Source organism: Limanda limanda, chromosome 1 (assembly GCF_963576545.1).
Source record: "Limanda limanda chromosome 1, fLimLim1.1, whole genome shotgun sequence".
In the NCBI taxonomy this organism is placed as follows: Eukaryota; Metazoa; Chordata; class Actinopteri; order Pleuronectiformes; family Pleuronectidae; genus Limanda; species Limanda limanda.
In genome coordinates, this window is record NC_083636.1 from 29,653,159 (window position 1) to 29,679,103 (window position 25,945).

At 42.1% G+C, this 25,945-nt stretch overlaps 1 protein-coding gene across 4 annotated transcripts in view; it reads left to right on the forward strand.

The window, feature by feature from the left end:
* The first annotated feature begins 833 nt into the window (after nt 1–833).
* Nucleotides 834–25,945, forward strand: part of rapgef1b (Rap guanine nucleotide exchange factor (GEF) 1b) — a 41,739-nt gene continuing 16,627 nt past the window's right edge. For all 4 annotated transcript variants that reach the window (XM_061067629.1, XM_061067607.1, XM_061067621.1 and 1 more), the window contains exons 1-6: nt 834–1,112; nt 22,373–22,518; nt 23,124–23,302; nt 25,066–25,222; nt 25,312–25,400; nt 25,491–25,646. In XM_061067629.1, the coding sequence (XP_060923612.1) occupies nt 1,085–1,112; nt 22,373–22,518; nt 23,124–23,302; nt 25,066–25,222; nt 25,312–25,400; nt 25,491–25,646 (755 nt within the window). In that variant the 5' untranslated portion in view covers nt 834–1,084. The remainder of the gene's footprint in view (nt 1,113–22,372; nt 22,519–23,123; nt 23,303–25,065; nt 25,223–25,311; nt 25,401–25,490; nt 25,647–25,945) is intronic.

The following is a 25,945-nucleotide window of genomic DNA, read 5'->3' on the forward strand; positions in this document are numbered from 1 at the left end:
ACAGGTAGGTTGGTCGATTGGTTGGTTGGTAGCTAAATGGATGGATGGCCGGATGGATGGATGGATGGATGGATGGATGGATGGATGGATGGATGGATGGATGGATGGATGGATGGATGGATGGATGGATGGATGGATGGATGGATGGATGGATGGCCGGATGGATGGATAGATAGATAGATAGATAGATAGATAGATAGATAGATAGATAGATAGATAGATAGATAGATAGATAGATAGATAGATAGATAGATAGATAGATAGATAGATAGATAGATAGATAGATAGATAGATAGATAGATAGATAGATAGATAGATAGATAGATAGATAGATAGATAGATAAGATTAGATTAGATAGATAAGATAGATAGATCGATCGATCGATAGATAGATAGATAGATAGATAGATAGATAGATAGATAGATAGATAGATAGATAGATAGATAGATAGATAGATAGATAGATAGATAGATAGATCGGTAGATAAATAGATGATAGATGATAGATAGATAGATAAAAAGAAAAGTCTATAAAATGGGAAATTATACACAATAAACTAAGTAGACTACTTGAATAAAAAGGCGTGTGGACCATGTGTAACACTTGACGGCTCTCTGTGAATCAATCGCCTCCATTAAACACTGTGCAAACAAACACTGGGGTTTGTTACAACTCTTTGAAACACGCCCATCCCCTTGTTGACAGATGGACGTGACTAATTCCTGGCAAGAGGGGGCGCTGTTACACTGACCGTGAAGGCTTCCTGCCCGAGTCTGGGTTCAAGTCATGATAGTGTGTCTGTGTGTGTGAGAGAGAGAGAGCGAGAGAGAGAGGGAGAGCGAGCGAGCGAGAGAGAGAGTACCCAGTGAAAATCACCCGGAGACGGGCTCGGACAGTTTTGTGTTGACCGAGCCGATGTGTGTGTCCAGTGAACACATCGATCCAACGCCGGCGGAATCTGACGGACACAACGGCGTGTCGACAATGAGGGAATAGTCCGGAGGGAGGCTCACTCGGCGAGGCTCGTCTGCAGCTAACGTTCGGTTCACACTGCGAGTGGGAGCACAGCTGCTGGCTACGAAAATGTCGGGGAAAATAGAGAGCAAGCAAGGTAAGCCCCTGCCCGGCCACACTCCGGCGGATAACGGTTCTCCCCAGCCGGGGCACGGACGGGTCAGACGGGTCCGTGCCACACTTGAACGTGGCTCCACGGAAGGGACGTGTCCGGTGGGGATGGAGGTCTACTAGGGCCTTTTTATAGTGCTGGTTCTTTTATCGGCTGTCCAGTTGTAATAATTGTGTCGGCTAGCTGCTACTAGCCGAGGCAAATGGCTTTCCTGTGCCGTGCCAGCCTCACGCTAACCGGCTGGAGGTGGCCACACGGACCGGGGAACGGTGAATGTTGTCGGAACCCCAGCAGAGACAGATGTCGTGAGGCTACGCTAGCCCCTGGAAATACCGTTAATGTGTGCTATCAGTCCATAGCTTACAAAGCACCGGCTTTTCAGCGTAAATACACCTCGGTTTGCTCATTCAGAAGCAACACTAACGTTCAAAAGGGAACATTTTAAAGGTTCACTGTGAAACCACCACTTCAGGACGTTTAAATCAAATGTAAATAAGGTGTGTGGGGTTGTTTTCCTGTTGTGTAGGTGCCCGTTAGAAGATGGGTTCGTAACGGAAGCTAGCCAGCGGCTAAGGGTTAGCCTCTCAGCAGCTAGCGCTAGCTGCCGTGTTACCTCGCAGTGCACCGGAGTTGCATTGTGTTCACGCCCATGACCGTGGTGTGTGTATTTGTGTTGTGTTGATTTCCACGGTGGTGCACGTGGCACCCCCACCTCCCGTTATGTCTACCGGCGCCGTGCATTGTTATGCATGCAGCTTCAAAGGCAGAATAAAGCAGCGCAGAGCTCGCTGGGTGTGAAGGGGGGGGGGGGAAACGGGGTGGTCCCCCCCCCGGTGGAAAAGGTAACTTTATACCCGCCAGCTACACGCTCCCATCCCATCCCACCAGCTGTCTCCCACATATACACTCCTGTCCAGTGATGCCTGCAGTTAATGGACACACACTCAGTAAGGGGGGGGGCTTCATCCGCCACTACCTCAGTCATTCTTCGCAGGCGTAAAAGTTTCCGATTCCGATCGTGTCTTGCAGAGCAGATGACTACATATGGTCACAGCTAAATGAAAACTCCAAGCCAGTCTCGTGGATTCTCCCTCACTGCTAAGTTGATTACAGTGTATTTGAATCAGAGTCACTATTTATAAACCAAATCCATTAGATCTCTTCCGACATCCTCTCTTGTGGACCTGCTCCCTTTTCTGTTTACTGTTTCACTTGTTGGTCCTGTTGTGTGTGTCTCTCTTTCGTCCCAATGAACCCATCGATCCCAAACACTGTGTCCCTGGAGGACACGCCATGCGGGCTGCCACTGACACAGAGAGAAGGTGCAAGGCCGGGGGGGGGGGGGGGGGGGGGGGGGGGGGGGGGTGTACGGTGTTAAAAGGAGTCTGTTGTCCCAGTGTGTTTAGGGTGGAGAGACTCCACAGAAAAAGGGACCAGTTTAAGATCTTGACAGGGAGAGATTCATTCACTGGTGCCATGAGGAGCAAGTTTAAAGGGAAAGGAGTTGGAAAAAGTGAGACAAAAGTAAAGTGTCGATTCCTGCGCACAGATGTAGTCATGGGTTCAGTTCCAAATAATACATTCCAAATGCTACAATGATCACAGTGCAGTCAGAAGCTGCTTTCAGACTGGAATCCAGATATTATCTTGAAATTATCCAGAGGGGGGCTGTATGTGAGAGTTTCTCCTGCTAGCCCCCAAGTTAAAATGGCAGATATACTGTCCGGAGAATTCGCCCTGAGCAAGTGAGCATGTTAATGACGTTTCTAACATGCGCTGGACGCAAAACTGAAAAAACAAAAGAACACAAATATGTCTTGATGATAAAGATGTGCCGCACATTTAGAAGAGGCACAAGAAGAATTGGTCAGTCAATAGAATTCGAGAGCTTTTGGTGATAAGGGCAGATGCTTGTGCTGTAAACAAAAACGTGTGGTGTCTCCAGCAGAACCCATACATAATGTCCTGCCTCCTACATACTCTACCCAGACTACACTCCTCATCCAACTAATATGTAGGTTTTTCTGTTGTAATGAGTGCATCTCATAAGGAGAATCTCTTGCTGCATTGTTCATATGGGAAAGGCAAAATCTGGAGAAAGTTCGGAACCCAATTGTCGGCACATTCTCTGGAGTTCTTGTCTGAAAGCACCAAGAGACACCAAGCTCCAGTAGGAGAATTCCTGTTAAACTGTTGAATTCCAAGCTACATCAACATACTGCCTAATTGCTATGGATACAGTGTCCTGCAGTCCCTGACCTGTCCTCTCTTAGGGGGTAAACACTGACGCACGATACCTGCTTAGAGTTGACTTTGCACCCCTGCGTGTGGAGTTTAGGTAGGATGTCACCTCACAGGGGGAATCGTGTGGGTGGGTTCTCGTGTCTTTTGCAGCACTGAACCCCAATCTGTCTGCGTGCACGCCACCCGCATGACTTCATCACTCAAGCAGCTAAAACTGTAATGCGTTAAATGATTCAATGTCTGTGCTGATGTTGCCCAAAAGCGAATGGCAGCAGCCAAATTTGCATCTCAATGCTTTCCCTAGAGAACAGAAACAGGATGGAGAGGACTGAAATGAGTTTGTGTTTGTATTTGTCAGTTCACATCTGCACGCTCTTGTATGGTGTTTGACATGTTGGAATGGATTTAGATAAGGCGGCTGTCAAGTTATTTATAATATGAAATAAGAGTACAGTACGAACTTGAAGAGGTTTTAATTTGTCCAGTCTTTATTTGCACTTAATATTTGTTAATAATATGGCTCATATTGATAGCTACTATGATTAGAGGTCTCTTTCTTTGTGGGTCAAACTTATATCTTCTATCACTTGTATTCGTGCAAAACCAGCTGATAGTGAGTGATAAAAAGGAACGTTTGGCTGTGCTTGTGTTGTATGTGAAATAGAATTGACCTAATTAGCGGTGACACGTTTGAAGGCAACCCCCTTTAAACAGGCTTTCCTCATTTGTGTCATGGTCAGATTTTCGAGAAAAGGGACACAGACTGTGAGTAAAGCAAACGCCCTCAGTATCACTTTGCAGAATACACCCTGCATCAACTTGTCAGGAGGACATTCCTGAAGAAAGATGCATTAGATGAACCAGAGTTTTGCTGAGACAAAAAATATCAAACAGTTTACAACATCTTCATTTACACAAATCATTGCAAAAGTGAATGGCTTTTATAATAGCAATGGCAAAAATAACTGCTCCTTATTACCAGAATATATGGCATGTGTTCACTTTGCAAACTGATGTTTGTTTTATTCTGAGCATAAGTAGAAGCATTTAATCCTAACTATCAGATGCCCTTTTTCCGCAATATTTAAAAAAAGTTCTATGTTGGAATATTTATGAAACCATGTGTTATATGCAAGGATGTTGCACACTTATTTGCCACTTGGTAGGACGAAATAAGTAAAAGAAATGATCGTTAAAATGCTGTTTTTTATTATCTCTGTCTGATGTATGTAACTGTCTGCGACACGTATAAACACACAACTCCCTGACCAAACTAAAATAGTCTTAACTGAGGCCTAATATCTGTATATCTGTATTATCACAGTTATACAACTATTATTTTTCCCACAGGGACCCGGGTTGTGACACACCAATTTTGGCACGTCATTGTATGTAACAAAGTTCCGGGGGTAGCACAGTGCTTTATAATATGCCAGTAAACTTGTCTCTTACTGGACAGTCAATGGGCGTCACATCTTTATTTAACTTCCAACACAATCTGTGTATGAAGAATTCCTTGAGTTAAGTCAAGTTCACAGCTTTGTGTTTGCTATGTGGCGGCTGCATCGTTTCAGCCTGAAATATCTCCTTGTCTGATGTACAGAAATAGCGAGCCCCACATGCCTTAGTCACCAAAACTCTGAGCAAGAGCTGAAGAAGTCAGATTACAAAAGGGTTCCCCGGACTATTAGGCTTGTGCACATTGCTGATGAGGGATCCCACTGCCACAGGGTCTTGGTTTGACATGCTGCAATTTTGAGGTTTGGTGGCAGCAAGTATTTCACCCTCCCTCTCCCACAGAATGAGAGGCTTGCTGTTCCCATATCGGTTTAGCTGTGTTGTAATTAGTTTTTTGTGTGTGCTCTGTATGGGAAAGCAAAAAAGAGGCAGGGAATAGAGCTTAGGGAGTGAAAAGAAAGAGGGTGGAGAAAGGTAGCACAGTGATGGGAATCAAGTCTCTGCGCAGGGCCAGTATTGGGGAGAGAGATGGATGGATTACACGTCGGGTAATCGCTGGAGTAAGGCTATTGATGAGGAATGGAAAGCTGTCTGTGGCATCAACAACATGAATATTTTCAAGGCCGTGCTGCTTTCAACATCTTCAACGGGGATTGTTTTCGAAGATCTCATATGTAATTCAATCTGACTTCCGTTTGCGGGCCATATCCATCTCTCTTCTTCCATCTGTGCACTTGAGACTGTTTTCTCGGAGGGGATCGTCTTATAAGATGATGCTTCACTTGACTTCACTGCTGTGTGTTGGCCTACATGCCAGAGAGCAGGTCATTTCCTCCTGCAGGTGGCCCGCTCTGCTCCTTGTGTCTCTTCAATGCATCACCACTCCAGATAGATGTGGGTTGAACCCTCTCCAGGACCACTGATGACAGCTTTGACGGCTTCACTGTTCTTTCCAGGATTACGTGATTCTAGATGTTTTTAAACATTTGCAAGAGAAGTGGGGGTTTTTTTGTAACTTTTTTTCAAATTATCTCTTGGCGGCTCTTGGTGCTATTTGTGGATCTTTCCTCTAAAGTGCAGCGTAACGTGGCTGAGTCAAGTGAGGATGATCATGAGGAGCGGTTAGTTTTTGTGACTAACTCGCAGCAGTGCTATCCAGTGATGGCTGTGAAAATGCCTGCCTGACCAACAAGATTCCTTATAGAAAAGGTTTTAAATATCAGTATCAAACCGGAGTAGAAGCTGTGTGGATTTAGGCCTCTTGGATGGGCAATATAAGCTGGAGGAGCCAGGCCTCCTCAGAGGACACTGACTCCTCTCTACAGGGGGATCTAGATGAGGACTCAGGTAAAAACACACACACACATACTACAGTACTTCTCCTATTGAATGCATGCTGTCAATATTATCAATGTTAGCTGTTGTTGCAAAGCTTTGCTGCCTTTTATTAATGCTGACATCAGTCCATTGCTATTGAGTAAACAGAGTCTGGGCACTTAAGAAACCGATTTTTTTAAAATGGCAATTTTCAGCCAAACAGTCAAATCTTCTGTATTTTATTTTTCTACTTAAATGATAATAATAACAGTGAATATAGTGTTTGGATATTCTATATACCCTCCACAATTCAAACAGCATTTTACCGTGCGCTCACTATGCATTTATTCATTGATTTTTTTGTTAAATAGATGCATTGTTTTTTGGGGGATTTGTACTTCTTTGTTTTAATGCTGCTGTTTCCACTCTGGGAGCTTTAATGTAAAATTGACTCTCTGGCAGAATGTAATGCAGGGGACATTCCTCGCTGTGCTTTTTGTGTCGTGTGGCTTTACGGAAGGTGCTCATTTGCTCTGCTGAAGTCTTGGGCGGACCCAGCCCGGAGCAGGCTGCCCTGCAGGGCCACAGCCTTCCATCACAGGCTGCCGGTCGGCCTCATCACCTCCAAAGTTTGTAGACAGAAGCCAAAGCTCCTCTAATCCTACCTGCTAGTGTGCCTATATGCTGCTGTCTTAATCCAGTTACACAACACAAAAATGGTTTTGGTTACCCAGTGCATCTTGGCATGTTAAATCCAGGCGTCCTGCCTTGCTTCACAATGGTAGCTCAGCCCCTTTGTTGACCCACAGTTGTGAGGTTAATAATATTTGATTTATTAATGTTTGTTGTTTGAGCTTGTGCTTCGCCTGTTAAGCTGTGTTCACATCCACCCTGATGAGCCAGTAGCACATTTAGGCTCCATAATTAAGGTAGTGAGTCCATCATTGTGTAATTACACACAGCGAAGTGCAATAATACTTTGTTTTGAAAACACACACTCTGCGGTGGGCTCCGTCTGATAAATCTGTGCATTTCAGCCCAAGTATGCCCAGTGTCAGTAGCTGTGATGGTCCTCATTAGATACCATTAGAGTGACTTATGTGTTTCCTACAGGCAGACAGGTGGGTAGGAGGTATCAGCTCAGCATCAGATGCGTTGGCCATGCTGCACTGCAGTGATCCACCAAGTGTTGTAACACTGTAAAAAGTCGTGCAGCACATTAGGGCTTGACTGCAGTGATGCTCCACTCATGGTATTACCTACGGCAGGATTCCAGTTCCACTTTCGTATAAGTGGAATCAGTCTCAATGCAGATTCACAGTGTTGTCTAATCTTTATATTTACTCCTTAGATGTCATGGTTGAAGCATCAGATTACCTAACCCAGAGTCTTACTCCATTGTGATACAGTACATACTTAAAATCTGAAGTCTAAGTTGATGATTACTGTAACTTAAGCCCTGTTAAGTCTTAACACCCACTAAGATCAGGCGTTTGTCTGCAATGGGAATGAATCAAACAGCATTCACTCCCGTGTCAAATGACTCGGCAGTAGACAAGGATTTAAACAGCTCCGGCTCGGATTTACAGCGAAGGAAACGAAACATCCGGGTGAACGTGTGAATTTGGCAAGACGGCGAGATGCAAAAGCAGTTTTTGGTGCTTTCTTGACGTCGATCATGATACACTGGAGGAAAAAAACTCTGCCAGTAGGGCAATCAGAAAGGAGACGGAAATGAGTCAATCGCCCTTTTTAAGTGGGTTTAGTAGCGTTGCATTACCTGCGTATTCTGGAGGTATTAGTGGTTTGAAGTCCAGAGTTCTTTTTTCTTTTTATGCTGCAAATTAATTTGATTAATTGAATGAGTGGTATTATATATGTAAATTAGTCTTTGATAAGATGTTATAGAGACAGCAGCAGCACGAAGAACCCCTATTGAAAACTCTAAATGTATCCCATAGCGTTTTCTTTCACTTCCTCTTTAGCAGTGCGCTTTTGAATGCAGTCATATTTCACCTGAGATTTGTGTTTTCATGTCAGTTGACATGTAAATCAGAGACAGTGTTTTTGCAGTTTATTTGACAAAAGTGCAGTATAGTAAGTAAGGGTTTCTTTTTTTATGTACTTGCTGACCTGAGTGCTTACATGACATATGACTTTCTAAGCAACGTAAGTACAGTGAGGAGCAGGGTGAGAGTCAAAAATGGTCAGTGGCCTCAGCGACTGAAACGATTTTTTTATGTCACATGTCTGTGTGTGTGCTCTTGTATTGAGTGTGTCCAATCATTAAAACCTGTGGGTGGCATGGCTGGGTCAGGGAGCTGGCCGACAATGAAGGGGATGTCCCACAGTTGCTGCCAGTTTCCGATTCCAGTCTAAATCAGGAATGAAAAGAGAAGTTGACATTGCTTGCAAACAAGTCATGGTTGTTGTGAAGGCAGACGTGGGCGGGTGTGACTGTGTGTATCTGTGGGTTCCTGTTTGGGTGGATGCTTGATTCTAAATCTTTTTGTTTTATATTGCGTTATTCTACCAACCAGTATTTGACATACTTTCATGTAGACAATGTTTGTCCTGTCACTTTGACTGTGGCTAAGCCCATGGCCCTGTGGGCAGAGTGTGGACTTTCTGTTTGAGTGCGTCAGCTGCGTCACTGACCCACTTATTCTTTGATGTTCCTCCCCTCACAACCTGAATGATAGAATGTTACACTGCAACACTACAACTGTGAAATAGTTCAACATAGATCAAGTTGGCCAACAACAGCTAACTTTGGTTTAAAGAGCTCAAACAGAAAACATCCTTAATTCAACACACATACTGACTCTTTGTTCTTCATATACCTCTTATTCTTGTTGAACTTTAATGAGACATGAGCAAGCACATGCTCAGACTGTTTACATTGAAGATTGAAATGCACATTTTGAACAATGCCACAAACATTTCCTTTTTTCTTTGTGTTAATGAAGACGGGTGCCTCAGTTCTTTTAAACGTTCTCCAGCAGCATCTTTTGTTCTCCAATCACTGCTGCAGCCGAGGCAAAGGGACATTTACATTTATATACTCAGACTCCTGCAGCAGTGGAGGATGTACCCCCCCCTTACAGTCATTTCATAAATGAATCTGAATACATTTTTATATTACCAGATGTTTATCAAAATGACTTCATAAATCATTTAGAGTATACATCTACACAGATTTTGGAGTTCTTTATGATAGACTTTGTGCAGCTATGACACATATGCTTGGTTTCGTTTAGTTAGTGTGCTGCAGTGTGTCCCCATGCAGAGAAAAGCCAAAGGATCAGTCGATCAATAAATTGCTAAAAGATTGTATGCACTGATGTTGACACTTATCATTCATTTTTTTCACATTAAGACTAGTGATTGAAACATGCTTTACGTGTGTGCATTAAAATAACAAAACAAAAAAGAAAGGAAAAAGTTATTTGGTTGTGTGACAGATTATTCATCACTGACAGATTTTCTACAACCTCTACCTTGTTATAAGTGACTGTGCGAGGGATAGTTCTCTTCTTTGTGAGGGAAGCATCCAAGCCTATTTTTTAAGAAGCTGTGGAACAATCTTAATGCAAAGAGTTTGTTTTGCCAAAATCAGTCTGAACCGCAAAATTGGACGTATTATGGTGCATGTGTCCGTCAGGCCTGTCCAATGCTGTGGGTTTGTACAAAGTGTCAAGAGGTTGACAAGTAGCCAGATGCACAGACAAGATCAGCTTTGTACAGCACTCTAACACGGGGAGAGTGGTACCACTCCCCGCTGCTTGAGGCCATTTACTCACAACAAGAGCGCTGCTGCTTATGCTTCTTCTTCTCTCTGTATCGGTCTCTGTCTTATACTCAGGCAATGAAATGATTGGTTCTCTTGTGGCCGTTTGGGTGAGGGATCAGTCTCCTATCTCAAGTGCTTTATAGTGCCTTTTTTGCCTCGTGCTCTCATGCCAAACAGCTGCTCTTCAATGAGAGCCAATTGCTGCGGGGGTGACGTCTTATTGTAGGCCAACCCAGAAGTTAGCAGCACCCTGTTTTCACTCGACGAAGAGCCATATGTTGAACAGAGCTCCATTTTTACGCAGGGACAGAAGCATCATTCAATCAAATCACGTTTAAATAAATACTTGAGTGCAGGTGCTAGCAAATAGCTAACCTGGTGCGTCTTCATCTAGTCGTGGATTTTATTTTGTGTGTACTTGTCCATGGCACGTCATTGTTAGCTAGCATGGTATGTTACCATGAAAGCAGGCTGTGTTGTGTGTCCTAAGCTTGAAACCATAATTGTTGTCATTGGCTGTGGATCACGAAGTAGCACTTTAAAAATACAGACCATTTACATCTTGTGTTCAATCTCTATTTGAGTGTTTAATATTTATTTATGTGCCATTGGAGGAGTAGCAAAGTAAGAATTTAATTTTCATTTCAGTGAGGTCTGTTTTGACTGTGCTTATGACAGTAAAGAATCTTGAACCAGCACCAAGCATCGGCACACCCACCGTCAAGCGTTTATGCAACACATGTGTGAGTGCACCATTACCTCTTCTGCAAAAGTGCTTTCTCTTGCAAAGCAATAATGTCATTTGGTTTTGTCAACAACAACATTTTGTCTCATTTAACTGACTTTTTAAGACACAAGCTTTAAAAAAAAATGATTACCTATAACCTAGGTATCTATTATTCCATAACCTAGATAGATTTTAAAAATCCATCGACTGGATGAGTGAACTGGAAAAATGTGAACTGATTTCCAGTTTTAAGTCTCATTCCTGCAGCACTCTTCTCTGAAAATCATCTAAGCAGATCACAGGGTTCTTAGCTGTCGCATTGTCTCTGTTCTGTTACTGCTTGATGCTCGAGATACTGACATGCTGGGTATTTATAGCACTTTGTGGTGCTTTAGTCTATTGGCTTCACCCAAGGTGAACCTGTTTCGTGCCTGTCGGCCTTCTCTCTCTCTCTGCTGATACATTCGGTGTAGAAAGTGAGCTTTAAATGGAATGCTAAAAAATGCAGTAAACCACTGTAGCCAGAAGGTCACTTGAAGGATCAGACAGCTTTGAGCGTGTTTGTATTGGGTGGTTGTGTAGCACAGTGAGCATCTGTCTTGTGAGTTTCTCATCTGTGTGTGTGTGTGTTTGTGCATGCGTGTTTGTGTGTCTAAAAAACACAAGGCTGGTCTTGTTTAGGTAAGAAAAGCTGTTAAACAGGGGATCTGTGGAAGCACATGTGTCGAGTCCAGGCTGTTGTGGACTGTGAAGTTTGTTCAGGAAAGAGGGAGCGGCTCTCAATGACTGAGACGAGGGGCAGGAAATCGTGCCAGTGGCTTTGGCGTCGGGGGGGAAGGAACAGGAGGGGTACCCAGGATGGTGTGTCCATGTGTGTGTTGTGTGATTTCCCACTTTCAGCGCTACATGTGCTTGCACTGCCCTCCAGTAAAACACTGTAAATACACTGTCAGTGACCTCATTCAGTCTTCATGTCACATTAGTGGAATCATCATCTCTGCTTTGGGTTCCTAGTTTCAATAAAAGTCAATATAACAGCTACAACCAAGGATTATTTTCATTATTGATTAATGTGATGATTATTTTCTCATTAAATGAGTTGTCTGCTCTTCAAAACTTGGGATAATATGTTAAATATGTGACGGTGATATTATCAAATTATCGATTTGTTTTGTCTACATTTTATCCAAAACCTAAGGAAATGCATTTTATTATAAGGTAATGTAGAGAAAAGAAACAAATCGTTACAAATGTTAATATGGATTGAATTGAATAATTAGTATTACGTTATCAAAACAGAATATTTGATCGATTAATTGTCTAATTGTTTCAGTTTATGTAAGTTCATTTAAGTGCAATTTAATTACAGTAACTGACAAGAAAGAATGCTAAAATGTTAGCTCAATTATCTCGTGACCGATGTATTCAGATAAAAATAAGGATGTGATTAATTATGGGGAATCTCATAGTAAGTCAACATAAAAAATGTATCATAGCGAAACATACACTGGACTTAATGAAGCACTGATCTGCTCTTGCTTTAATAAAGTCTGCATTTTATTGTTGACACAAATATAATTTCTTAATTTAGAAGCAGAAATATAGTACGTTTACCCATTTGAGCATGCAGAAGCTGTGTTTATTATTTGATTATATCAAGTGAAAGTGTTTTCAAGAGGCTTTCAAGTTTATGGTCTTTACATTTTCTGAAGGCTATGAGATTTTATAGCTTTTGACTATTGTGATACAAGTTCACCTCTGAACTCTTCCTACTTACCATTGTGTACTCAACCATTTTGTCACTGTGTTTATTATTTTACAAGTGGGGCATCAAAACCTTCTCGTCCGTGTGTTGTTGATTCTGTTGAAAACGGGGCATCCCCTCTGCATTTTGCTTGTGGTTGAATAGTTTTTTTGTGTATTCATTTGTTTCTGTCTGGGGATGTGGATGCTTGTGCATTGTGTGTTTGTGTGTTTGTGTGTGCGTGTCTGTTGTGCGTTGGACAATTGAGTGACCTAGACCTCAGGGCTCCCTCTGTAGCTTTCAATAAAACCTCACTGATCTGCCGTGCCAAGTGCTCCCATGAACTACTTCCATTAGCTCTTCCTGTGTCCACCACTAGACCTCGACCCATATTGAATCCATCCAACCAGAATTACAACTACTGGCAAGCAAAGGGGATTATTTGAATATTCATAATAACTTAAAGGTCAGTCACAGCCCACAGCCAATGCAGAGCGGTATAAATCAGCACTGTTTGTGGTTTTTGCAATGCTAAAGCATCCACACGCAGGATAACTGTTAAAGTGCTGAGGATTTAGTTGGATTGAATGGGTAGAAATAAAAAAAAATAGCTTAGGGGTGGGGGCTAATAATATGTCGGCAGAACCACCAGGAGTCCCAACACTTTATTTGTACAAAGCTTTTTTCCCCGAAATGCAAACAATGTGGTGTTCACCATCATCACACAATAACTAGAAAAGAGGAAATGTGTGGGCTAATTTCCAACAATGTTATGAATAAGAAGAACACACCAGTTTGAGCCACAGCAGTAGTGGCGAGTTACAGAGGCAGAGAGAAATTCAGATTGTTGAAAAGATGGTGTCAACGCTGAGCACACAGAGAGCCTTGGAAGAAGGAGTTTTGTTGGCTTCATAGTTAAACAGAGGAGGCATTGAGGCTACAGACTTGTAAATGTTTATGCCACCACACAATACACAGGCCTAATGGTCCCACCCTCTTCCAAAACACTGTTCTCTGGGCTGCTCACCCATATTTCATATAATATAAGGTCCTGAGTTACAGTCATACAATAGTGAACTAAAAATAATAGATACAATATCACTTTATTGATGCTTGTGGAGGAAATTGGCATATATATACAGATTTTATTCTATAAAAGTGACAATTTTGATTCACGACGTGTCTCCATAGAGCATTAAGTACAACAATTTATGTTAAACATATACTAGGATCCAGAGAGACAAACCTTCTCTTTGTGAGCTTTGAATATAACCACAGTCTCTGAGGTCCACTGTGCCATTAAAAAAAAAGTCTCTGCCAAGATTTAACTGTTTTTTTCTGTCGCCCATGCATCAGGAGTTACCCAGTCTAATATTTGACAGTGAAACACACACATTACTTTCCAAATAGCATATAATAAAAGCAATAACTGTAGACACAGCTCACCAGTTGTTTAGTAATTATGTAAATATTTATTTGGAATTAAACATTCCCAGATGTTACTAATATTAACATATTGTAATGTCTCATAAATAAAAAAGGAATAAATCCTTGAGTCTGTGCCAGTCAGTCTTCTGTTCATATTCAAATTTTAATAGCTTCATAGATGAAATATATAATCAGTCCTCCAGTTAGAAGAGTTAGCATAATAGCGATACCACGGTGTGACTTTCAGAATCAACAACAAGTACATTCGATCTTCACTCACACCCACTGCCCCCACTTTTTGCACATGATCCACATCTCATCTGCATGTTGTGTAATTATTGACCTGTGAATAGTCTGGTTCAACCTCAGTAGCCTTAAACCAGCCCATAGTTGTTTTAAGCTTTTATTACAGCTATAAGACATTCCATTTGTTTTCCTTTACTGTTGTGAATCAAGCCCAATTTTTACTGTCATGACATTTATTGCAGTAAACTAAAGAAGATGCATATTATTAGGGATGGGGGAAAATATCGATTCAGTTACAAATCGCGATTCTTGTGAATGAATCGCCATGCTGCCTCCCAAATCGATATTAAATAAACATATTTATTGGTTTATACGGGGGGATATATGGGTGGAGCAACATCATTCCAGAGCATGTTGACCAGCTCTTGTTTTTGCACAAGAATCTAAACATACCCAAGCAGTAGCTTTGTATCGCCTACATGCAAACAACAATAGCCTACTTTTTGTTTATTTCAAAGTTTATATTTTAAGTAAACTTTTATTCATTCTATTTAATTTACCTTTTATTTATTGTTTAAAAGTAGCCTAAGTGGCATACATTTCTTAATCTGTCAGTTTGTGTGCAGTTGACAGGGGCTATACAATAATAGGGCACATTTTTATTTACTTTCTCTATTTGCTGCCCGGCAGTCATTAAGTTAATGTTAATATTTGAAATAAACTTGTAAAGCTGTAAGTGAATTTGACTGTGACGTGTTTGAAGGTATGATTCAACATTTTTCCATGGTCCAGTATTTAAAAAAAAAAAAAATAACCAACAGAAATCCCAGGAAATCGTAATATTGAATTGCAATACTTACAGAATCGCAATACCCACAGAATCGCAATACATATCGTATCGCCACCTAAGTATCAAGATAGTATCGTATCGGGAGGTCCCTGCCGATTCCCGTCCCTACATATTATAGATCTTACTGCGACAGACCGATGCATGTTTCCCAAAGTGCCCTAAAAATGTGTGTGACTACAGATCATTGCATACATACATGGCACTTGCCATCTGCACTATAGTTTAGGGGTGCACAGCAGAAATGTCTGTGTAGTTGGTTTTATAGATGGTTGCGTGATAAGTTTGTTTTAGTGTTAATTAATGATGGATTCTTCACAATAACTACACTGTTGATGTGATAAAAATATTTGGATGTTATGTCATCTTATTGGACTTAGCCTGTATAATAAGAATACACCATACAAATAAACAGACTCAGGAATGCAATTTCTGCTAACCCTAACCCCCCTGTGCCCCTATATGCTGCTTGTTGCTTGTTATGGCTTATGGTAATATATTTTCATTACCAATGAAGTCCAGCTATAGTCCCTCTTTAGATGTGTTAAGTGAGGGTATTTAATTTTAGGTCACATTTGCATTTTAAATGTTATTCTTACATTTTCTGAACTTTCTTAGCCGTCTAAAGTGGTTAGTGTGGTGTGTTCCACAGAGCAGGAGTTCCCCGAAAAGACATCTACTCTGTCACGTCTTTGGTCAGATGTGAGAGCAGCTGCACGCAACCTTTCAAGGAAATGGATTTTGGCATCTCACTGACTCACGTTGACTTTCACATCTTCATGTCAAACAAAGCGCTCAACACAGATGACAAAACACCATCCCTCTAAGCAGTTATAGATCTGGTTGTGTAGCCACGCTCTGTTAGCCATGGTTGACCAAGCCGTCTGTTCCCATGCAACCTAGCATGCAGAGCACTTTCTTCAGCACTTTGATATGTGTCCCTGATCATTTACCCATGGTTTGTGGGGCTGGTTGGCTGGTCAGTGACATAAACTGACTGGCATGTTTGTGGAAGCTGTTGATAACCTAAGATATTAGAGTAGGTGGTTGTTATGAAGTAGAGGTCAGGAAAAGACAGAACCTGACATGCATTTTCTGTCAGACAAGAATTGAAATCAAGATAAAATATGTGATTTTTAGTGAAGTAACTAATGTATCAAAACATACTTCAAAATGTATGAATCTTGAATTTATTGCATGTTATAAATAAGCCAGAAGAAAAAATGTTGCTTAAGTGAAGTAGTAATTTAATTTCAATTTAAAGTTGAAAGTTGGTTGATTGTCTCAGTATGTTGGTCCGTCAAAAGGATAGTGACCTATCCAGGATGTACCCAATGTCAAATGATGTAGATAATGATGGATGAATTAAATTTAAAGTAGCTCATCATTCTTTCCATTAGAAATTGGTAATAGCTGATTGTTATCCCTGATTTAATTGCTCAGTTGCCATGTCACAATTAGTCATCGGTTATGTTAATTGTAAGACTTGAGAAGTAATTTAGAAGTGAGTTGCTGAAGACAACCAGTATTTGGAGGTGCCATCTTGCATTTATAATTTAATTGTCCACGTGAAAACACGTCCTAAGTGTCTCATTTACTCATTTGTTAAATGAAATACAATAGACTGTACGTGGCTTGAGCACTTAGAATCCACTGTATCTCATTTACTCACTCAGTAAGTGAACTGAAAAGAGTAAAAACCCTCCACCGGACCTCTTCCTCCATAGCCCCCCCATTCAACTATTAACCAGGGGACACGTTCCTCACCAGGGCTTCCTCCCTGCCCTTCCCATTCTTGGCCTGTAGCTACACAACACACCGCCTGCTGTATCCTACAGTGGTGCCTGTTGATAAGTGAGGGCATAAAGATGATTCCTATTGAAAATTGAGCAGAGCCAACAGGAAGCCAACCACTACAATCGAGAGAATAAATAATTCACTAAGCACTTAACTATTTCCTGTTGAATTTTTCTCTCTTTCCTCTTCATTTTTCTCCTCACTGTTCATCTCGCGTGCCTCCAGCTTGCATTCCACTCTGTTGCACCACAGCAGGACTTGCCTGTGGAGAAACGATACTTGGCTCTGTGTCTCCGCGTTTTTTGTTTTACAGTGTAGCGCACAGTAATTCACTCACTATGTTGTCGCTTCTATGAACTAATAAGCCCTCTTTCCAGACGGAATCACTAGTAAACAATGAACTGTCTATTAAAATGTATACCATAGCAGGGTGAAGCTTCTGTCATTTTCATACGTACCAAGAATGAATGCAGTTGACTTTTCAAAGTACAGAAAATGGTATGTGACACCAATTTTAGCTAATGCTTTAAAGTGAGGTGACATACATTTAATCCAATTATGGCCCAAGTTTGTATCACGCATGGTTAGGAAAATCCAATCTTGGGTCTATAATTCAGTAAATATATAAATATGACACATTATCCTATATATCCAATCTGAGCTAAGAGTATAAATATACATTGTGTTATTATTGTAGTATTCTAAATATGACCTCCTCTAAGGAGGTTAGGTTTACATTGGCGCTGTCGTACATGTAGAGGGCACCGACCAAGATGTCAAGAAAGTTTGTGGTGATAAGAGCTGACACCAGTGTCTGTGATCTCCGCAGCCGAGTAAATGCAACACTTCCTGTCTCTGCCTGCTGCACCCGGCTTGCTCAACTCTCGCCTGTAAATGCGGAGGACTTGATGCTGTTGCAAAGGCGTCTGTGGAAAACAACTTCTGCTGTGTTGTGCATGTGTGAAAGGCAAACTGAGGGTAAACCCCATAGCCAATTCTAGGGATTTTACCCACAGGTCATTTCCAGGTAGTTTGTAGAGAGAAAGAACACATTCCAAAATGTAATAGGATTAGTCCGTCCAGGCTCCGCACATCATTTCAACTGTTTGTTGTCTTGTCCTGTCTTGTTGAGGAGATTCTTCCATCCTTTTAACCACTGTACATTTCGCTCGGTCAGATGAGTTATTTCCCCCTCTTGCCTTCTTCCCCCATTCAACAGCTGGCCCAGTGACCTTTGTGACCCTTGTTGCAGTTTTTTAGCTGGCTCTACAAGTCCATATACGTGGGACTTGCACACACTTTCACTGAGTTCAGCAGGAGGTGACAGCTGTGTCTGTAACCTAAAACACAGCCTCCCCTGTATCCCTGTACCATGTCTTCATCCTATTCTGAGTGGGAGGGCAGGGGTGGGGGTGCACCAGCTGTCCAGTATAGATCACACCTGTAGTGAACAAGAACCAGATCAATCTGCCAGTCTGACAGCTCTTCAGTCAGATCTGGACAAGCTCATATGTCACTGGTGATCAGTTGTGTTGTAGGGATCCTGACCAGCCACTGGAAACCTGGGATTCCCCTCTGAATTGTTCTGCTGTTTATCTTCAGTCCAGAGTTTGGGTCAGGCACCAAGAATAGTAAATACTGTATCTAAATGTAAAGCTTTAGTTGTTAATGTGTGTTATTTCATTTGAAGAAAACTACCCTTGCAAAAGTCGGTGCAACCATTTGAACATAAGTCAAAGGTTTTCACACTAACTTCATGTCCTGATGGTCTGTGTTACCCATAAAACCAACCGAGCACAATTTAAATCGACCCTTTCCAGCTCGCAGACCCATGTTCTATTACTCTTTTTTTTGTTTATACGTTATTAGCGTTTCAAGTAATTTGAAGAAAGTATTCCTTTCTTTAAACATGACCATCTTTGTTTTTGGATTTTTCAATTTGTGCTCGAATGTCGAAGTCGGGTTTTTGACAGCTCATCTTAATGACTGAACATAACACATGTTAAGATCTATTTTATTGATCTTTAACATCTACAACCTGAAAGAATTGTGCTTGTGCGTGTGTGTTGTGGTAGGCGAAACCATGGACATGTCGGATTTCCTGGTATGATACTAGATGTACCTGGATGACTTGAATCCATGTATAACATTTAAGAAACAAGGTCAGGTCCATAGTTAATCTGGCAAATGAGAAAATCTGAGCGCACTGTGAAATGTACTTAAAAAATCAATTTAAGGCGTATAGCATAGAGTTGATTGTTTGTGTTTGCCATAAGCATCAATAAATTTAGACCCTGTGTGAGTTCAGCAGCTATAGGACTCCCGGGAACTCTACTTCACAACAGACGTGCGAGACGTCTCCCAGGCTTTGTTCAGGAGCAGTTCAGACTGGAGTGTTTGTTTCACATGTCCCCAAGGCCTTTCTGAGCATCTCAAAGTGTTTCAGCAATTTAGATGCCTCCAATTTAGATGCTTATGTTTATAAGCTAAATCTTTCACTATTTATTCTTAACAATCAATCTTAAGCGATATCCTCATTTTGCTTTTTCGTATGTCCTTCACAGCATCATAGAAAACATACAATTTAATCTTTTTTTTTTTTGCTACCCGTACCAATTTAGAAAGGGAACAAACATGAGCCGAAATGTACACTGTTATTGTACTCTACTAGTGACTGTGAGGTTATATTGTAACATAAGCTGCTTTCAGACATGCACTGAACTATTTGGGATATTTTTCCAAAATTTTTCTAGAGGGGCTGAATGTGAGAACAGAGAAGTCATAAAAGTCTTAGGATGAAAAAAAGATGTCTATTTGGAAAGATACGATAATCTTTTGTGAAGCAATAAGGGGCCACTAGGAATCAAAAAGAAAAACATGTTATGATTCATTGGATCCAGACTGGGTAAATTGTGGTATTCATTTCCAATCCGACTCTTTACACTCTTTACAATGCAATTTTAAAGCAGTAAAAACCCAGACTTTGGCTTTAAAGAAACATTAAACTTGTGCATGAAAATATTTTGCAGGGGTGTTTGACCACACAGTGTTTAGGAAGTACTCCAGTACAAAGACGTGTTGTGGCCTGGGCAGCTGAAAAGGGAAAAAAGGAGAAAAAAATTGACTGAGGTTTCTTTCAGTCTTTTGCTTGGTCAATGACCAGTCAGATTCAGAGAGAGAGACATTACAACCAATGACATCACCACCTCATAACTGTGGACAACAGCACGCAGGCATCAGGGGAGAGCAGGAGGGATGTTGGCCTCTCTATGGAGGATGGACGCTGAGAGGCCTATATGACTATAACAGAGCATGTCACTGTATTCACCGCAGCCCCCCCCTCCCCTCTGTCTGGTTTGCATTTTATTTTCTTCCTCCCTCTCTGACTTGCACTCCTTCACCCTCTTCATTTCTTTCTGTTGATGATGTCATGCTGAGCCAGACGAACTCGAGAGGAAGAGGAAGAGGAAGGGGAGGGAGGTGTTAGAGAAGTGAAGCAGCGAGCAGAGCAGAAAGGGAACCAGCCCCGTGTGCATGATAAACAGCTGAGCCACGGGAGCTGCGATGCTGTCTAAAGGACCAGATGTATTGATCATTCCGGTGACTCACCATGCTGACGTCACCATATCTCAACCCAAAGTTGCAGCTACAAATGCGCTCATGGTCCTTCTGGGCCTGTTGAAGCCGAGATTGAGTGCGAGACACCAGCATATTGTGACGTTAACCACATTCCCTGTACTCATGCCAGGAATAAGAGGTCAGCAGGGTCAAATGGATAGGATTATCTGAGAATTAAATTCATATGGAGGCTGCTGCGCAATCAAAAGCATATGATCCGCTCAACACATTGCCGTCATTGAAAATCCTGCCAGGATAGCAGCATGGCTTGAGGCAAAACCAGCAAAGCACAGGTATGTACACCCTCAGGGTACAAAAATATCCTCACACACTGTCAGCCAGTGCTATGCTGTTCAGACTCCATTTAGGTGCACTGAAGCAAACACTGCATCCCCTGTGGCTGGGATACAGAGAATTGATACAGGCAGTTGTTTAGTTGAGCAGGTTGCCCCCTACTGAAAAGTCTTCACTTTGTGTTGTACCCTGGCCTGACTCCGAGCTCTTTGTCTAAAGTTCTTTTTGTTTCTCTCGTTTTCTAAATCCTGCCCAGCTGACTGGATGACATTTCTCTCTGCTGATGAGAGGGGAGCACATTCAGTTCATCACACTCTGCAAGAAGAGATTGCAAACTGTCAAACGGAAGTTTTACTTTGAAGTGAAGTAACATAACTGGACCACAAATCAAATGTGGAAATAGTCTATATTTGTCTTGCATGTCTTCCAGTAATAAAGTTATATGATATCTTTGAACAAAGCTTTTCTATTTATGGACATAAATACATTTCCCTGTCATGTCTTTTTGAGGGATTTGATCAATTTAGATTTTTGAAATAGCTCAACACATAATGAAAGTGACAGTCGTGAGACACTTTTCCAGTAGCTAAGTGGTTTATTTAATCAACCAAGCACCATGAGAAACTTACTAATTCCTGCAAAACAGCAATTGTTGATACATTTTTGTACAACACTATGATAAGATTTTAAAAAAGCAGTGTAAAACAAGAGCCCGAGGGGGTCATGCATGCCTCATCACAGGCATTTGTATCAGGAGGAAACGACACTGGATACGTTCACATCAACATTTTTTTATGAGACACAACCGTTCTTGGCTGCCTCAACCAACTTTGGCTTTCGCTCAGAGCGAGGGATGACGAGGATTAGGGGTGATGGGAAAGAACAGTGGAGTGGATATGTGTGAGGCATGTGGATTGATGGTACAGATGAAAGCGCTGCGCGGCTGGAATTCTAGTTTGTGGTGTTCTACTGTTGTCGATTGCTGCTCAGCATTCAGTGTTTTTACGCTGATGGCCGTGGAATGCCAGATCCTGCTGTCATCGCGCTGAGGGGAGATTACGGCAGATAGAGGCGCCAATTTTGTTGCTGATAAAAACCCAAACTTCCTGCTGACTCCCACTGTTGTCATTAGCATTTATCTCTTGATTCAGTTTGTTGGGGAGATAAAGAGTTGGGACTGAGAGGTGAAGGGGGACCTTGAGCGAGCTGGAGAACTCTTTTCTCCTGAGATACAATCGGCAATCCCTACTCTGAACATTTGGAATTCAGCTAAATTACTCTGCTATTATGAACCCTCTCTCAATAATGTTACATAGAGCAAATTTAATCTCAGCACTAACTAGAGTATTTTATTATAGCCACAGTCTTCTCCTCTGTCTTGCTCTCTCTTTGTGCACACGTGTGCACATCATGGACTGCTGGGAGCTCCTGCCCAGCATATTTATGCTGGAAACCAAAAGAGCAGATTAAAATCGGGTGTTACAAATACTTAGAACTTATTTACACTTACAAGAATCTGGTGTTATCCTCATTCAAATTCAAGTTTTCTTTTTGCATCTCTCTGGCATTGAGAACTGCACTTGAGCATAATTTTGGCTGAGTGACATTGTGTGATACACTTCAGTGTGCTGGTGCCATCTGTTTTTTAAATCTAATTTCTATGTGCCCCCTCTGAGAATCTGTCCTCATTCACTGACCACTCAACCTTTTTCTGTTTTCCTTCTGTCCACAGACTCACAGCGGTCCCATCTCTCCTCTTTCACCATGAAGCTGATGGACAAGTTCCACTCACCCAAAATCAAGAGGACACCATCCAAGAAGGGCAAGCAACTGCAGCCCGAGCCAGCAGCCAAGAGCACTGAGAAACCTACTAACAAGGTGTGTGTACAGCAAACGTGTGTGTTGTGGGAATCCATCTCTTTCCCACCTATTCACTGCCTTTGTTTACTATTTATGAGGCAGTTGTTTTCCTGCCGTAAAGTTTTGTGCTCTCATATCCCATTGTGTCGGTGTGTGCCCAAATATCCCTGCTGGTTCCCACCGCTTCCCAGTCCCTGTGGCGGCTGCGTGTGCTTCAGCAGGTGTCTAAATCTGTAAAGATGACTTGAATGGAATTGGGCCACTTCCTGAATGAACTCCTCCTCTCCCTCTTAAGGCTTCTAGTGTAATGAGTAAATTTCCCAGCAGTCCTGCCGTGAAAGACTAGAGAGCCTGAAAAAGCTGTAGAACCGAGATTTGCTCCAAGCCACATCAATTGATAGATGGTGCCTTGAACTGTGAGCAAACCATGGGAGTCATGAAACCACAGCAGAGAGCCACAGACTGCTGGGATGGTCCAAATACTAAATAGGTTGTTCAGTGATGAGTTTTTCACTGTGTTTGTGTTGTTAAAGAGCTTGCCATTATCGTCATTATTATGACAATGTGAAATGGTTTTGTACTGTAATTCTGAGGCACTATTTTCTTGTTATTGTGTTTTTTAGAAGGTCAGTCGACTGGAGGAACATGAGAAGGAGGTGGTCAGTGCCCTGCGCTACTTCAAGACCATTGTGGACAAAATGGTTGTAGAGAAGAAGGTGCTGGAGATGCTTCCTGGCTCTGCTAGCAAGGTGCTGGAAGCAATCCTGCCCCTGGTTCAGGTGGAGGCCCGGGTACAACAAAGGTGAGAACTAACGTTTGATAGATAATTGAGGATAATATTTGAAAGGCTTCATTCCCTGGAACCTATAAACGTTATATTTTCAAGATGGATATCTGTACAACAAACCTTGCTCCATGATTGCTTTCCTTTACAAGATAAGATAATTTACAATACACCGGTTTGTCAAATCATCGTTATGAATTCTGCCTTTCAATGTAACTTACCACATAGCTGCCATGCAAGCAAGACATGTTAGAACTAGCATGATGTTGACTAGCGCTCGCTAAGCAGCTTGTGAAGAGTGACATCCCTTGCCGCAAGGTGCTCTGCACTTGATGCATGACGTCTTTCAAAATTACATTCACATTTAAATCACTGTCGATGTGGCACATTATCAAAAATCCTACCTTCAAGGGATGGAAATAAATGCCACCTCTCAGACACTGTATTTTAACTGAGGGAATTTGTTTTGCTATACTTTCTGTGAATGACATCAACTCCCTTCTGTGAAAGCACCCTCAGATTTGTTTTGACTGTCAAGACATGTTAGAACCTCTCTGTCTTTGTCTTTGTGACTTTTCCCATCCGTCAATGCAGATGAAGGTATTGAGGTCAGAGGTGGCAGGCTTTTTAAACTAGTAAGTCTGTGTTTAAATGAAGCTGATGGATTGTTGCTGCAACATTGAGAGGCAACCATCTTTGGGGATTTGACCTCAGTCTGATGGAGACAGACCCCAATGGATCACAGTAGAATTCTGACGTTTTGCTTTAGCCTTAGACTTCATGCAGCGACTTGAATACTCTACTGCCTCAAGCTAGTTAATTCACAACACTTCAGATGTTTGTTTGGTAAATAAGCTGCTGTACATGCAGTCACCATTTGTTATTTTGTATATTGTTAAGTTAGTTTTGCCATCTGTTTAGCATGCACAATGTTGAATAACAGTTATTTAACAGTGTTGTTCACTTCCACTGTTGTGCAGTGATTTAAATCAATACTGGTCAAATAAGTAGGTCAACAGTGGGTGTAACTCCTACTCACTGTCTGACACAGGGTTGTGTTGAATTAAGTGCTTATTTGCCAAAGTCAAACTGACTAGGCACTCTATGTGCAGACTTGTTACAATTCCACAATTCCTACTGGGCTCTGGTGTAACCTACAACCTTTAGCTCATTTAATCTTTCTGGGTCAAACCTCTCCATCCTCCCAATTGCTCCACCATCCCTTAAATCCTTCTGCGAGCGCCCGTACATAGTCGTCTACCACTCACGTTGGGGCTAAGCTGTGGAGAGAGAGTGGATGGATATTCCAGCAACTGTGAATCAGCTGCAGCATGTTGGTACAGGCCTGAGCCACACCTTAGTGTTGGGTTTGAACAACACCCTGCTTCCTTGTGTGGTTAGAGTGAGCTTATTACTTCTGTGTTGTTAGCCTGCAGTTCCTCAAGAAAGTCCCTCTAAATGTGTAGTGTAATAGATGATAAATGAAGCTTCTCATGTTTTCTTGTTTCTACTTGATTTTTCTCACCTTCGGTTTAACATATACTTGTCCAATTGCTTTTGTTCACACCCCTCTTCTGTATCGTCTTTAATCATTCTTCTTTCTGCACCTCTGGTTTCTATGCCTGCTCTCACCGTCATGCTCACCACCATGCCGTCATCATCTCCTTTTTATCTGATTCATGTGCCACTTTTTTCTCCTACCTGAATTCCTCTGTCCTGTTCTCCATTGCCGTGTTCTACTCCTACCCTCACCCATCCTTACTTTCACACCCTGCCAACAGTTCTGCGCTGTCTTCCTGCCATAACCGTGTGTACCAGAGTCTGGCCAACCTCATCCGTTGGGCAGACCAGGTGATGCTGGATGGGATTGACTTGGAAGACAAGGAAAATGTGGCATCAGTCACAAGTGTCATCAAAGCAGTGCTGGACGGTGTAAAGGTAGGCCCCTCATTGGACAAAATGTGTGAATTGTCCCGTCTTAATCCCTATATCAGCTGAAGCTGGCTTTGTTGTCTGTCTATGAATAGGAACTTGTGAAGCTGACCATAGAGAAACAGGAGCAGCCATCACCCACCACACCCAACAAACCAGCACCACCTGCTATCACAACAGAGTGGTGAGTACAAAAATACTGCTTTCCTGAAACACCAACATCCAGACTCTCAAAGTAGCTTGTTCACTCAGACAACTTCTATGTGTGACGCAGCGTGTCAACAGAGTTGCCCTCGATAGATCGGGAGCAGGAGCTCTCGAATAAGACCGCTCCAGCAGCTGTCCCTGCAGAGGTTGCCCCTGAGATACCAGATGAGGAGGAAGCCCCACCCAAACCCCCACTTCCCGAAGCAAAGATGGCAGAGCTCAGGTGAGGACCATACACTCTGCAGCTGTACTACACTGCACCCTCCCTATTTTGAGATGCTCTTTGGCAATTAAGGAAGTTAATGCTTAAAAGGTGCTTGCCAAATTGAATATTAGACTTCCTGCAGGAAGTTGTCTGGTACTGAGCTGCTCCTTCATATAGTTTGTTGACGTTGTTGGCCAAGGTCTATAATCTTTGCAAGACTTGAATATCAGTTTTTCCCTTTCTCAGTTCAAGTCGTGTTTTTTTTCAACTCATTGAGCTGCAGAGATGTGGCTTGGCAGTTATGAGGCCACACACAT